A 16083-nucleotide genomic window follows, 5' to 3' on the forward strand; every position below is an offset into this window, starting at 1 on the left:
AGATTCTTGTTACTGAGAAGCACTGGGCAGGGTGAAGGTTCTGGATGTCTTGCTCTGTGCTGGACAACATTAACTGAGTACAGCAGTTCTTGGGGCATTGGAAGAATAAATTTCTTTTCACTTTAATTTGCTTCTATCAAATCATTTGACATTGTACCTTGTTTGAATGCTCTTAGTGTCTTAGGAGAAGCAAAAACGTGCTCTTTTATATGCTGTTGGTTTTCATTTTTCTTTTTCTCTTGCCTTGGGTTAGCAAATGGAACTTCTAGCAGTCAGCTGTCAACACCTAAATCGAAGCAGTCTCCGATCTCTACACCTACAAGTCCGGGAAGTCTTCGGAAGCACAAGGTATTATGTCTCTTATACCTTACTAAACTCCTTTGCACTCAGAGTTTCTTAGAAGGTGGCATAGAGATTTGCTCACCTACTGTACTTTAAGAGCTCATTTTGAAGTCAGAACTTACCTTTGTTGACTCCATGAAGTTGAAGTACCAAGAATTCCGACAGGGAACAAAGGAATGCTGAGAGCAGGAAAAATAGTATTCCTCAAGGAAGAGCACACCAATTGATTATGCAATACCAAATGGTCAAGCCTGAAAACATAAATACAAATCACAAAATACTGAATGTGCACGCGTGCGCGCGCGCGCGCGCGCGCACACACACACACACACACACACACACACACACACACTATACCTTGCTTTTATACCTTGCTTTTTAGCTGTATGTGTACTGACATCGTGCACTTAACTTGGTCGCAGCAGAATTATTTGGACCATAGAAACCATCAAATAAATCAAGATTTTAATTTTTACCCATAGAAAGTCAATTGCTATATACTTAACAGCAGGACTAGAGAGATGACTCAGTGGGTAAAGTCACTTGTCACCAAACATGATAACTTCAGCTCAGTCCCTAGAACAGACATGGTAGAAGGAAAGAAGTGACTCCTAAAAGTTGACCTCTGAACTCTGTGTGGTGTGGTACATGAAAGTACACACACGTACACACTCCATGTAAAATTTCAGAAGATTTCATAGCATACCACTATCTGATAAGTTTTATCACTAATCTTTTAATAGCACACTTTTAGCTTTCTTTTAGCTTTAATTTGGTTTTTGCATGCTCTGTTATTAATAATGCTCATTCCTTTTCTTTAATGACCCCCTTTTATTTCTTATATTGGTCCTGACCAGCACCTTTTTATTGTCCTTCTTGATCTACTGGATTTCAGAAAATGCTCGACTGTCTCTGTAGTCCATGTGGGAGATTGTAAGATGGGTGAAAATCACTTGCCAGTCAGTTTTTGGTTGTTTGCTGCGTAGCAAAATTTGTTAATATAGACGTTACAAGATGGAAGCAAGCTCTCTCTGAAATTTCAGTGTCATGAAGATCCTTCTAGACTACATTCTCTCTTAGGTTGCCTTCACCCTATGCCTTTCTGCAACTACATTCTTTTCTGGGAAGTGTGCTCTACGCCAATGCCAGCACTTTCCATCAGCCTTTCCCTGAGTGCCAGAGGCATCCAGGGCATTTTCTCTGCTCATTTGTATCATTCAACTGCCATGTACATCCAGCTCTTTTAGGTTGAGGACCCATTCTTTCGTAATCGTTCAGGTGAGTGTTGGCATTATCAAATTTGTTTCTCCTGGTTGGACTTGTAGATACCTGTGACTTGTTCATTTGTACACACAGTTCTGTAAACAAATTTAGCCACTGCCATAGGTGGAAGAATTGTCAGAGATGTGTTGTTATCTTCTCTGTAGAGTTCTCTGTATATTGCATTCTTAAGATTAATTTTTCTTAAAACAGAAAAGCAAACACAGTTTATGTACTTTTCTAGTTAAACTTTCAAAATAAATATACATCTAGATCTTGGTATAATATTATTTTAAAGACATTTTTCTATCTCTTCAAACTTACTGAGGAATTGTAATAATAGTGATCCTGTATTCCTTTTTATTTTATTTTTTTATTGATTTTATTAAGTTATACATTTTTAATGCACATTTGTCAGTCATTTCTGTTTTCCTTCATTTACCTTGTTTTTGGTGCTCTCTTTTTCTTTCTATATATGTATATGAATACATATAACCTTTACTTTTTGCCATTTTCCTGAGTTACTTGAGAATAAGTTGCATGCCAGATTATACTAGAACATCCAATGTATGTTTCCTAAGGACAAAAATGGTTTATAACAATGGCACAATTTTCAACATCATGAGAGTTAGTCAAGAAAGATATAAAGTGGTTATAGTCTGTATTCCAATTGTTATCAATTTTATCAATTGCTCAGTGACATTCTTTTTTTGGTCCAGGATCTAATCTAGGATCAAGTAATACATTCACTGGCAGTGTTCTTTTAGTATTTTTTGACCTGGAAAGGTTCCTGTGATTTTTATCTTTCAGGACAGTACATTCTAGAAATGAAGATGTACATACCTTTCTGTGCATCTTATCAGGAAGCAATGGCCTCCCATTTACATGGCCAATACTGGAGATTGAGGTGACTTTTTGGAATAAGCTAAAAGCGTGTTGAGACCTTGTTTCAGTCCTTCCAGTTCTCAGGTTTGAGCTTTGCATCTGTCCTTTCACGTGCTTGCTACCTGAGCCTTAGGAACACCAAACTCCCTGGGCAGTGGCCAGAACAGATCTCCGCTGAACTTCTGCCCAAGTGGCCCTGAAAGGTGTGAGTCATGGTGGAGACAGGAAGCAGGTGGCTGAGGCAATCTCTCTCCTCCTATGCAACTGGAAACAATCTAGATGTCCTAGCATCCCCTTGGTAACTTTTGATTGCTGTGCTGGGGCTCTAAGCTGTAATCAGATGCTTGGCTTCTCTTAGGCAGCTCATGGAGAATCCTCTTTAATGCAGCTGCAATGGGGTTAGCCAAAGTCCGCATACTCAAGTGCCGCAGTATGGACATGCAGTACATCTTAAGGTAGTTAATGAGAACAACATTTCATTTTTTATTTCTATGCTGCTTTAACTTTTCACAAGCCATGTTCTTGCTTCTCTCTGAAATATCCCTGTGAAAGAGAAAGGACAGATAGCTAGCCTTCCCATTTTACAGATGAGGGCAAAAGTTAAGAGATTAATGACAGCCTTGGTATGATTTAACAAATATTTATTGAAGATTGCTTTTGGAGCTAATCCCCAGTTAAAGAGTTTAAAAATGTAGAAACGTAGACAAACTCTTTGAGTAAAATAATTTTCAGATTAGTGATTTCACCCACAGTTCTAAACTTGAAGACTTTTCTACAAAATGGCAATGCAAGGAAAATATATCAGACATAGTGCCTGAACATATAACTAACATCATTTAAATACGCACTTACTTCTATTTTCGCATTTCTTTTGTTATCCTAGCAGTGGTCAGAAAGACATTTGATGAATAAAGTAGGAGCCTTGTCCTGAGATCACAGGCACAATTAGCTAGAATTTATGTGGCTTTGGGTAATACAAGGAAGAGCACAAAACGGGGGGGGGGGAGGACATTTGATGGGGACCCAAGGAAGATGGGAATTGGCAAAGACTTCAGAGGTGCTGTTCAACCTTGAAGACTGGCTAAGCTTTGAAAGGGCTGGTGAGACAGCCACACGAGCTTTGAAACATCAGGAAGAGCAATGCTATACCACTAAGAAAGCACAGGGTGTGTTGGAAAAATAGCCAACCTAACTAGAAGCTAGGTTTCCCCAATGTCCTTCCTGACTTCTTTTGGACTATAAGCTCCTTGGACCAAAGACTGACTTTTGTTTTCTCTAATGCAGTCGTATTGCCAGCACAGCTGTATTTGTTATAAACATTTTGTTCTGTAGGACTCCAAGGGACTAAGCAAATGAATTTCAGGTGCAAATTATTTGTATTGTTAAGCAATATGTGTGTTTCTGCGTTTCAGTATTTCTACATATCAATCAACAAAAACAGAATGCTGAGGCAATTACTTTTCCTGAACATTGTTCTTCCCTTACAAACCCCCCCAGGCTTTCAATATGAAATGAATTGATAGAGGTATAGAAGCAGTTCATTTATAGGTTTATTCCTAATGATTCTCCCCATGACCTGCTCTTTACTCTTTCTAAGTCACAGCCATTGCAATAGAGCTTTCACAATTCTACCCTTAACCTCTCCTCATTTTTTTTTGAGGTAAAGTCTGCAGCAATAATCTAGTAAAATTATTTCCACCAAGCAAACAGTTATTAGATACCATTTAAAAATAAAAGATAGTTAGTTAAAAACAATCAACAATGCCAGACAATATGCATTTAACATTAAACCGAGAACTGAATACTGAGTGAAAGAGACAAGACAGAAAAGAATGAGATATCTGGTCTAATTCCTATTTACCATTAATTACTTTAAATATTAGTAGGTTTAATAGTAACAGATTAATCACCAACTCAACTTAAAAGCCTGTGATTGCCAGAATCATTTTTGGGAGGCATGACCCATTTTTATGCTGTCTAAAGCAGAAACAATATAGACTAAAAGATGCAAATATGCAGAGAGTAGAATCATAGGAAAAAGTGATAAGGGAAATGGGAAGATATAGATCAAAAGATACAAAATAGTGGGTAAGATGAATGAATAAATATACAGCTCTAAATACAAAGCATACTGTAGCTAAAAGCAATGATGACAATACAAATATTAGAAAACTATTGAACTTAAAGCAAATTTGTTACTAGGGAGAAAAATCAAATCTCTGATGACAAAAGGAAGGGCTAACACTTCCATAAAACATATTTCTAAATATATATAGGCCCCTTAAGAACATTGCGTCAGTATATGTGAAACAGAAACTGGTAGAATTAAGATATGCAATCCAACCGTAACCCAATTGCATTAACTGAAAATTTCAATACCTCAAATTGAATAATGAATATAATCTTAAGATAGAAGACCAATAAGTAAGACCCTTAGTGTCTTGAGATGGACTACAAGATCTTTACCTGTCCTTCTAGTTCTAAAATCTTATGAACTATGAGGCCAATAACTACATTTTATTTTCCCCAGTTTTGTTAAAAGACAAGAAATGAGACGGATACTGAAAGTTAGTGAACTCCACGGGTGTTTCTCAGGAAATATACAAAGCCTCTGAATAATATAAAGGTCACTTTATACCCTGGTGAAACAGTCAGCTTCAACATTCAGCTCCACATTCAATTGTTTAATTGCTTTCTTGATATAATCTAGATTAATACCAACTTTATTTAAATTCTGTCTTAATTTTTTTGGACAGGGTAGCACCATTTCTTTTCCCCCTTCTTTGGCCTCTTATAAACATACAAATCATGTCTTTATACACAAAATGTCCATCAACACATTTTTGTAATTACCAGATCGTACAGTTGTCATTTGAAATAAACCAGACACAGAAAACTATTGCATGATCTCACTTATGTGTGGAATTCTTTAAAAGAAAAAAATCAAATACCTAGAGATGGAGAACGAAACAGTGGTTGCCAGAAGGACTCGAGGGGTGGAGAAAATGGGATGTATATATCAATGGATATATCATAACAGACAGGTTATATGAACAGAGAAGACAATCTATATGAACATATATACAAATCTCATCTACAAAGTGACTGAATTAAATAAAACTGTTATGAAGGAAGTGTATTTAGTTGCCCTTCTCATACAAGAAAATAATTATAAGATTCCATAGATATTTACTTCTCTATAGTAATTATTTTATTATCTATATGTGTCCCATAACCTCATGTTATAAATGTCAAATATATATGATAAAATATGAATACATTTTCAAATAACATTAAATGAAAAGAATTACAAAATCTAGTGCATACAGTCCGAGGAATATATTTGTAAATTTGCCCTAATGATTTTTTTATTAGTGTGGGTCTGAGTTATTGTCATAGCTCCTCGAGGAGCTCTCTTTAATATTTGTTGTAGGACATGTATTCCAGCAGTGAACTCTGTGTCTCTGTTCCATTTGGGATGCCTGCATTTATTTCTTACAGTAAAAATTTGGATTCGAAAGGATTTTCTTGAGTTCCTTAAATGTTTTGATTTGTTGCTGACCTTTGTTGTTGATGGTCTCTGTGAATGTTGTGTCACGACTTCAACCATCTATCAAGTGGTTGACAACTGTGCTTTAGCTTTTACTTTCTGCTTGCACAGGACCCCAAAGTCACCTGGGCCTGACAGATGCACACAAGAACCAACCTGTAGCTCGCTACATGGATTCCCAGGAATATATGTTAGAGAGGTTCAAAGTTCCCCATGGACTTCCAATTTTTACAGTTTTTCCTTGTAGAGTCTTTAGATGTGTTATTTACCCGAACTTTTACTCCCAAACACATTCACACTTTACAGAAAGTCATTTTTTTTTAATTTTTTGAGACAGAGTATCACAATGTAGCCCTGACTACCTGGCATCTGCTGTAAAGACCAGGCTGCCCTCATACTCACAAAGATCTGCCTACGTCTCCCTCCCAAATGCTGGGGTTAAAGGCATGCACCATGACACCACGCTGGCTATGATGTTATAATTTTAAGCAATTGTATTGATTGATGCGTCTTGAAAACGCTGATTGTAGCACGTGTTCTCTGAACCGAATCCTGTGAGGAGGAGTTTCCAGAAAGTTCCTACTCAGGTCAACAGAACTATTCTCTGGAAATAAGATGTTGTGGGTTCTCCCACCCTAGCTGTGTTACTCAGTGGCTCTTAGGTTGCAGGTTTGGTGACTATTAGAGGTTGCTGGCTTTCAAAGATACTGTGGAGTTTGGCAGAGGGAAAGCAAAAACAGGGCAAGCCAGGACACCAAAAATCTTACTAGTTTTACTTAAACGCAGCCATTTTTCTTGAATACATGTTTCTTGTTTTATTATAAGCCTTTCATTCATTTCCAGAGTTTCCAAAAAAGCTGATTTTGAGAGTGTTATAATATTTATGGAGGATCAAAATGTCAGAGTCCACTGCGCATGTCTGTGAGTCTGCAGCTCAAAGATGCTTTTGTTGGTGAGGCATCTGCACTGTAGGCACGTGTTTGAAAATCAAATCCTGTTACAGAGTCAGTTCTACTGTCTGTTGCTTTGCTTCAATTCAATTGTAGAAGTGTTTGTGCACTTATATTGCCCCCTCAGCATTGTAGTTCTTACACATGGAGAGAGAGAGAGAGAGAGAGAGAGAGAGAGAGAGAGAGAGAGAGAGAGAGAGAGAGAGAGAGAGAGAGAGAGAGAGATCAAATGAGAACACAGCAATCTACAAGATATTAACTTTTAGGGGAAGTTGAGTAGGAAACGCTGATAGAATATAGAGTACTGGCTATCTCTACATATACTTTTAGAGCTCCCTGTGAATGTATTAATTATTTTAAAATCAAAATCAGAAAAATACTATTTCAAACAAGTACAACCATTTCAAAACTCAAGGTACCAAGTACAGGAGAGTTAACTTTGTGTCTTCTCTTCTTACAGGACTTGTACCTCCCACTGTCACTGGATGACTCCGATTCACTGGGCGATTCCATGTGAAATCTATCATTACAGCAGAACGCATTCGCTCAAGTGACCAACAAGGCTATTGGTGCTTAAACATTTTTGTTATTGTTGTTGTTGTTCTTTTTCAAAAACACTCTGTAGTACGTAGGGTTTATTTTCTTGTTGAATTCTCCTCTGGGCCACTAATTCACAATTACCAATTATGAGAGATAGATTGATAAGCATCCTTTTGAGTGACTTTCCAGAACTGCAAAATGTGCTAGTTCATGACCTTTCTACTGAATGCTTAGGGGCCTTTGTATTTTCCCCACTCAATTTGTTCAGACGCTAGTCTTTCTTATGTGGAAGACTGTTTACATACATATCACTTAAAATGTTTGTGTGTGCGGGAAACATTCATATGCAGATCTAAAAATGGAAAACCTAAGTGTCCCTTGCTTCTGTATCTTCAGAATGCTGGAGTATCTCAGGAGCCTGGCAAGTCAGATCCCTGGCCTCACTCTTTGCTCTTAACTGAGCCCCCAGTGTATTGTCTAGCACTAATCTTGTCTGTCAAGGAGGAGAAACACCAGCTACTTATAACGTGACACCATGTGCTTAGGACTATAGTATAGGGTGGTAGCTGAAAGAGATGAGGTAGAATTGGGTGAAAAACTGCCCAGATTTCAGTAGTAGGATTTATAAAGCACAGTGGATTCCTGGTCTACCCGTCTGTTGGGGAAATTTGGAATCAATAAGCAATTGTTCAGTTTGAGTAAGTGATGTCACATATCAGATTCCTCCAGGAGGCTTTCTGACCTACAAAGTCGTACATGAATAGTATGGTATCCATCTAGCTCTGTTCTATTGAATGCCTTGTAAACAACCAACACTACAAACACTGTGAGAATTTGTTTTCAGGTCTGACACCTTTTGGTAGATTTTTATAGCAAGAAACCATATCCTTTTTATAAAAACTCAAGTCTGTACTTCAGGAGCAAAACTCTTCAGGCTCCTTTTTTATAAACTGGTGATTTTTTTCTTTGTCTAAAAAACACAAGCAGAAAATTTACCAAAAAAAAAATGCAGAAGAATACTGTAGTTTAGAAATCATGCTCTCACTGCCAAACAGAAAGCTCCGGGAGAAAACACAATGACTAGAGGCCAATTCAATAGAATCAGTCTTTTGATACCTTTTTAACAGTTACACTTACAGTAATAATCTCAACGTGGACCAGACATTCTAATTATATTTTAAATGAAATGTTATGGCATATTTTAAGTAACTTTTTTATCTATAATCCTGATATTTCATACTGAAGATGCAGAGACCTTTCATTTGTCTTTAACATTCGAAAGGATTTCTCTTTATTAAGGATTGATCACTTGAAATAACTCTCAGTCTTTGAGGTTTATAATACTGACTTTTTGTCTGTAATCATAGCCCATAATAGCCAATACGACTAAATTTAGGTGAAAGCCATGCATGCTAAGTCTGTGTTTGATTTTTATAGTTAGGAAGATTTCCTTTATTTCTTTGTAATTGCTCAGTTAGTATGAAAGATGCAACATTCAAAGCAAAGATGTTTGGCTGATGAATGATATGCAGTTGTCCCTCCATTCTAAGTAGAATGAGTGTGGGGCTCGTGTGTGTGTGTGTGTGCATGCGTGTGCACATGTGTGTAGGCTGCTTCATAATTAGGAAATAGGAGAGAACAACTCAACATGATTGATGGCAACTTGGTGGTGTTGCTAATGTGTAGGGGGAAGTAGGATGGGAAGGGGTAGCTAGAGGCCCCTTAAAAATTTTCAGATGTCTTTAATTACAAGAAACATTTTTTTTCTTTTGGTTCCGGAGAGTTGATAATAGGAATTCTGGTTAAGCTGGTCACTGAAGAACCCAGAAGGAGGTTCTGCTCTTGCCTTTATTTTATACCCACATGAAATGATTAAGAAGCCCTATTTACTTAGCCCTTATTTCTTTCTAGAAGCTCAGTGCTTTCTTAGTGCCTCCCAGAACGTTTGAGTTAATTAAAGCAAATTGGTTATTCTGGACAGATAGAAATTATGGTGCGAGGTGTCTTTTTATCTTCTGGGCCAGGTCTTCCAACATACTCTATGTCTGTCTTTCAGCAAATCCCTTGTAGTCCCCTGTCTTCATTTAAGATGAGAACATGGAGATCCAGACAGCTTAATGATCTACTGAAAGAGTAGGAGCAGAGAAACTTCCAAGTTCCTCATGCCCAGGCGTCTCAGTAGTTCTCTGAGTGTTTTCTTACTTGTGGCATATATACCACTGGAGAATACTATGGACATAGTTTCTTTAGAATGTACTTGGAACAGACACTCTTCTATAACAACTGTGCCCTTTCTGTCCTCTGAACTCACTACAAGAAAACCCTTTACAAATGTTTTTGACTTATAGGCAGGCACATATACATGTAAGAAAACATTTTGATGTTATTGCTACTTCATGTGGCAAGGCTTGGTGTAGTTCAAAACTCAAGTGTCCAATAATTTCATTGTGAGTTGGCTCATATTCAAGTGATTTTTTTTTTCGGAACTGAGCTCATACATTCCCCTTATTCATTTCCAGTTTTATCTGATGCAGTTTTACCACTGTAGACACATTGTGTTGAGTATGCATGGTCAGTCAGCAAGCATTTGCCACTGCTTCCCATAACGTCTCCCTCTCTATTACACACAACACACACACACACACACACACACACACACACACACACACCCCATGTTGCTTGTTCCTACCTCCTGACTTTTCTTCCCCACAGAAATAGAAATAGGGGCAACAAAGGGAAATGTATATATGGGTGCTGGGTTGAACAACTACCTTCGTAAGTAGTGGTAATTAGAGTTAAAGTGGGAGAAAAGCTTCTTTTCTCCTAGCTGTTTTGGAAAGGATAGCCATTAGCATGACTGCTTTGTGTCCTTATGGACTTGGTATTAGCCTAGACTGAATCATAGCATTTTCTAGCTGGAAGGAAGCTTAAGATCACATCATCTGCTCCAAAGTCTTCATTTCCTTAAGGCCAGCAAAGAAAGAAGTTAAGTAATTTCCCTGCAAGGTCACACAGCTGCCTATTGGCAGTGCTGGGATTAGAACCTACTCCTCTTGGCTCTTATTCCAGGGTTTTTTTTTCCAACTAGCCTGTATTGTCTTCTGTGAGGCTCCTGAATATTCTTTCCCAGGGTCGTGTTGCTTTCTGGATTCATTTGCTACTTTGTTAAACTCAGCAAGAAATCCACTCAGCATCCTAATCTGGTTCTTCCTTTTCACATTCTCATTGTTTCATCCACATGAGCTGCAGACAGCCCCAAAGAGAGGGAAGCATGGAGGACCAGAGAAATCCCTACTTGGGAAATCTCTAAATAACCCCACTCCCACTGAAGTAGCCCCGCCCCCACCAAACTACTGCTCTGTCCAAAGGGAATGGAAAAATGACTACTTTTTTCCTTATCAGCTTCTTTCTATGCCATTTCACACTCATTGTTTCTCCCAGGATAAGACAGTAGTTTCTTCTTTCCAGAACAGAGAAAATAAGAAATCAAGAATAGAGCAATATATTTGTTTATCCCGGCTTTCTGAGATGAATTTTTTTTTTGACATTTTAAAAACTAGCCTGGCTACCATTTTTACTATCAATGATTTCTTTAAAATATGGTACTGAGCCAAACTAGAGAAATATAATCAAGTCTTATTTTAGTCCTCAATCTCAATGTCCCCATAGCCATGCTGCCCTGATGGAAACAATTTTCAAGTATATACAAGTGGTTTTGTCACCAAACTGTGCCCTGGCTACCATTAAATATTGGTTCTTTGTGCTTGTACCCAAATAGCACACAATAACTTTGCACATTTTATCCTAGGTCTTTGTGGAGCCTATTAATGTGGTTTTCCAGGACATAAATTCGGACAACATGATCTGTACGTGTGGGTTTCCTTGCAGCAAGGATCTCTGGAAACTAATTAATATTAATTGAGCTCTAAAAGATTTCTTACTAGGTTTACCTAAGTTCAGGAATTTCTCTTTTCTCCACTTCTCCAGTTGGGCATAACCAAGGAATCCTAAAGTGGGTGTGTAGCTTCTATATCCTAGATACTTCTTAGGATCATCCATCACCCATTTAAGAAAAGGAACACAATGCTTGATCTACATAAAATTATGTCTCCATCCCCAGTCTCTTCAACATTCTAGGCTCAGTTTCCACCATTCCCTCTCACATTTGATTGCAAATGTATTTTCCTTTTAGAAAACAAGGAAGTAATACCAACCCCATCTCCTTGGGATGGGAGAAGTAGCATGTCTTTGTGTCCCAAATGAGCTTCTGCAGTGATAAGAATGTTTCAAGAGACTAGGCTGCCTCAGAAACAACTGTGTCAGGAGACTTCTCTAGCAGAAGGCCCATGACAACATAGCTTCACTGAATTTCTTCACAGTGGTCTGGGTTGCTATGGAAATAGAGCCAATGGATCTTTATCTTTTCTTTTTTTAAGCAATGATTGGAGCTTGTTCTAGGGCACATGAAGTCACTTGGAACCACATCTAGACCTCATTTATACATTGCTTTCCCTGTATAAAGAGGTTTAGCTTCTAGGCCCAAACTGATTTCTTAAGAAGGTCTGGGGCTGTGTTTTGAGAGATGGCTCGACATTTTTAGAGTACTTCCTGCTCTTCTAGGGGACTCATATTCAATTCCCAGCACCCACATGACAGTTAACAACTGTCTGTGGCTCCATTTCGAGAGAACCTAAAATCCTCAGATAGACATGAATGCAGGTAAAACACCAATTAACATAAACTAAAATTAATTATTTTTGAAAAGGAAGGTCAGGAATGTCTGGAGCTCATATAGGGAAATAGGAGTGTCTATAGTCCTATGATTTAGACTTCAAACTCTGAAAGAATAAAGACTGAGTTTTGACCCAGCCATTTAAAATATGTCAGAGGTCATATAGGACCTCTTTTGTAGCATAAGAACCTTGAAAATGCTAGGATTCCTGGATTTCTTTCCTTGTCTGGAATTTAGAAGCTGCCATACTTCTGCCTCTGCCGCACTGAAACCACATGTGTAGTGTCACTCCCTGTTCTGGGAATCCCGCAGGATTTCCTCTTCTTTAAAAGCATGGCCACCTGGAGCAATGAGAGGTCACTGACTTTTCGTGCTTCCTTTTTGGTTAAAGAGTCATCTCCCTTGGCTACAAAATGGGGTTACCTTAACCATCACACCAAAGGCCTCATTTATTCTCTCCGTCTAGCTTTTTAGGTTTGCTTCGCATAGCTCCTCTTTAAGGATCAATGTAGAGCTCAGGCTTTGACCAAGCTGCTCTGAGACTGGCTATCATCTGGGAAGCAAAGTGTTTCTTAGTTTACTGGTGTCAAAATCTTCCAGAATTAGAAGTGATTTTTTTTTTCTCCCTATTTGAGTTACTTAGATCTCGGAGAGTAGAGAATTCTCATTGGAAAATAAGGCACTTTCCTGCTTGGGTTAGAAGGGCAGGTGAATTGGAAAAGGTCAACTAGCACACAGAAATCAGAAAAGAAAATCTTGTAAACTAAAGCAAAGATGTGAAGACATTGGAATGTTTCATTTCTAGGCAAAAACTCGAGGAAATAAGTGACTTTTTGTCATTCTACTTGCTGCTTCCTTTCCCCATCAAGATGCCTATTTTCATTCTCAGTCCAAACTGTTATCAATCTCTCATTCCATAGTTAAAAAAAAAAAAGACACTCATTCTTTGACTCGCACAGTCCTTCCTTCTCTTTTGAAATCGTTTCGCTTCTTCCCTGCCTCATCACTGGGCATATGCCTCTTTCTTAGCTTATGAGTTTTGCCTTGGGATTGAAGAGAAATTATTTTCAGTCTCGACGAATTCAGGTCCTACCCTATTCAGCCACAAGTAGGTTAAGAAAATTAATCCGATGCTGGCCCTTTCTTCTTTTCTGTTTTAGCCTCAGCAGATCTTTTTGAACATTGCTCTCACAGCTCATGGATGTTTAGGTCTTTACCTTCTCAGCAAGTGTTGTACAGAACACTTTGTGCTTCATTTTTAGTCTGCCATTTCATGCAACACTGTAGTGTGCTCAGATAAATAATCAACAGAACAGGAAAAAAAATCCACCCATCCATTCAAATTGGCTAGATAGTCTTAGTTGATTTCATTTAATTTGCTCATAGTTTTAAAAAGCTGCAATATAATATCACGAGAGACCACAGGCAATTGTTCCTGTCATTTGCTTAGGTCGAGTGGGGAGGGGAAGCAGGAGCAATTTGTTTAAACTTTTACCACTACTCATTAAGCTCTCTGTTATAACATTATGATCTGTTTTCTGCCTGTTGAATTGTTTAAGCTAGACTGGTAGGCAATTGGGTTCAATTTAAGCCACAGGAGTATTTAACAAATCCAGGCTACATAAGAAACTACTTAGTTGAAGGCATTTGTCCTTCTGATACTAGATTTACCTAAACATTTTCCTTTTAACACTAACTGTTCATGATCTAGCACAGGCAGCCCATATATGAGCAATTAGCTTGCTTACGAAGCCTGCTAATGAATTCAGCAGAGTACACAATTCCTGGGAATGTCACCACTTGGCAATACCATATGCATTGTCCAATTTTTCCAGTGACTTTTCTTTCTAAATTCTTTTAAAGGGGTTTGAGAAAGTAAGAGATTATGCTAAAATACACTCGCTGTTTGGTAGTATATTATATTGCAGCATTAAGTCAACAACCCCTTATGACTTGTATACATCTAATGCATGGTTTGAGACTGGAGTTTGCATTTTTCATGTGCAGTAAATTTAAATTTTTGGTTACCTTTTTGTGCCATTAAACTTGTACAGAAAATGCTTTTATGGCCATTTTCAAAGGGAGAAAGAATAAAATGGAAACAGCCCACCCTTTCTGCCCTATAGCTGTAGTTAGAATTGAGTACCTGTAGCATAACAGCTGTAATTGGTGGTTGTAGTGTTAGAGGTGTTAGCTTGCTAGTGACTACCTTTGGAGAGTAAATGCATGGTCTTGTACATCACATTTCTTAAATAATTCATTTTAGCCTCTGAAAAGACTATATTATCCCATGTGGCCCTCTTTCCTCACTCCACTCCCTGCTCCCAGGTATCTTACAATTAACTGTAAATAACTGATTTAGGGGCCAAGAATTCCTACCAAGTAAACTTAGCAAAGAGCAAACAAACCAAAAAAGGGTTGAAAAGAATTTTATGATTTCTCAGAAGTTATTGATCATCACTCAAGGAATGGCATGGTGATAAAGACTCACCACTCTTTTACATAAACATCAGAGGAAAACTGGGAGTGTCTCTGGCTGCCAGATTACATTATAGAACTGAATGATTTTTGGAATCACACAACCCAAAAATGTCCTTGATCCTACGTCAGTTTTGAGGTATACGAAGACATCAGAAGGCTGGTGACCAATAATTATCTGGGAAAAAGAAAAGCAAAAGAGATACATGTAACAGATATTCAGGGGTTTCAGCTACTCCTCAGCCAGCAAAGGCAGTGGAGTGATGGATTTAGATGCATTGCTGTCTTTTCCCCTGGCAACACGGCACACTCTTGGACTGGGAGTGATGCGAAGGCAGTGTTTCAAGAAAACACTCTCTTTTTGGTTTACTAGTTTCTCTTGGACTGGTATGTTAGGCAAGGCCCATGTAAGCTGGTTAGAGCAGACCCTTTATATCTCCCATGACCGTTAATCTCCCCCACCATAATCTGATGAGGGCTCTTTGGTTAGAGGACTTCAAGGTTGCCTAGGGAAGTTCCCCCATGTGTGTGAGGTGTTGCGAACCGTGAACACTGTGCATCTGCAGTGTTCGATACTGGGCAGCCAAGGAGCTGCTCTTGCGATCCTTTTTGGCTCTCAAGCTCTGTTCTCCATCGCATTTTCATTTCTGTATACATTTGCAAGATGTGTGTAATGTCATTTTCCAAAAATAAAATTTGATTTCAATATTTCTGGCTGACATTCTCTCTTTTCTTTCAATCATCAAACCAATGATCATATAACCACAAAATGTCCGAGCTGGAAGGAAAGTTAGACAAATTGTTCAACCCCTTAATTTTATAGATGAGGAAGCTGAGAATCAATGCATGATGGAAACACCATAATTAACAGCACAAGATGTCTGAACATATAAGATCGTGGATCTCTATAGTTGAGCAGGAAGCAAATCTCTTTTGGTATATAAAATGTTTTGGCTAAGGTGGATCTGTGTCACCAAATAAGAGGCAACTTCTATTACTGTGCTTTCCAACTGTAGAACGATTTCACAGTTTTTGAAAATACTGTACTGTTTGTTAGGTGGTTACTGACACAGTCATTCTGGGAGAAGGAACACATAGATGTTGAATTCATAAATATCAGATTCATCCTTGGGCATAAATTACTAACTTCTCCCATCAAATCTTAACTAGGCTCGGGAAGAGGTTGGTGAAAGTGTGGGAGAAAATAGCACACAGAGAAGAGGTTAAGATCTCAGGACCACTTTGATCAACACAATTCTGCAAGGGCGAACCATACAGTGTCTGCTTAGCCTTTGTTGAAGAAGCAACCCTAGGCACTCTCTAGGACTGAGAGGATTAGAAATTCC

The 16083-nt window shown here is 38.3% G+C and overlaps 1 protein-coding gene across 3 annotated transcripts in view; it reads left to right on the top strand.

Moving 5' to 3' along the window:
- Dcx (doublecortin) overlaps positions 1-15417 on the top strand; it is a 77549-nt gene extending 62132 nt beyond the window's left edge. For all 3 annotated transcript variants that reach the window (XM_041645764.1, XM_041645763.1, XM_041645765.1), the window contains exons 6-7: positions 254-348; positions 7448-15417. In XM_041645764.1, the coding sequence (XP_041501698.1) occupies positions 254-348; positions 7448-7504 (152 nt within the window). In that variant the 3' untranslated portion in view covers positions 7505-15417. The remainder of the gene's footprint in view (positions 1-253; positions 349-7447) is intronic.
- The last annotated feature ends 666 nt before the right edge of the window (positions 15418-16083 follow it).

This window comes from Microtus oregoni, unplaced genomic scaffold, assembly GCF_018167655.1.
Source record: "Microtus oregoni isolate MIOR12 unplaced genomic scaffold, Mior012 000116F_ref0000321, whole genome shotgun sequence".
NCBI classification, from domain to species: domain Eukaryota; kingdom Metazoa; phylum Chordata; class Mammalia; order Rodentia; family Cricetidae; genus Microtus; species Microtus oregoni.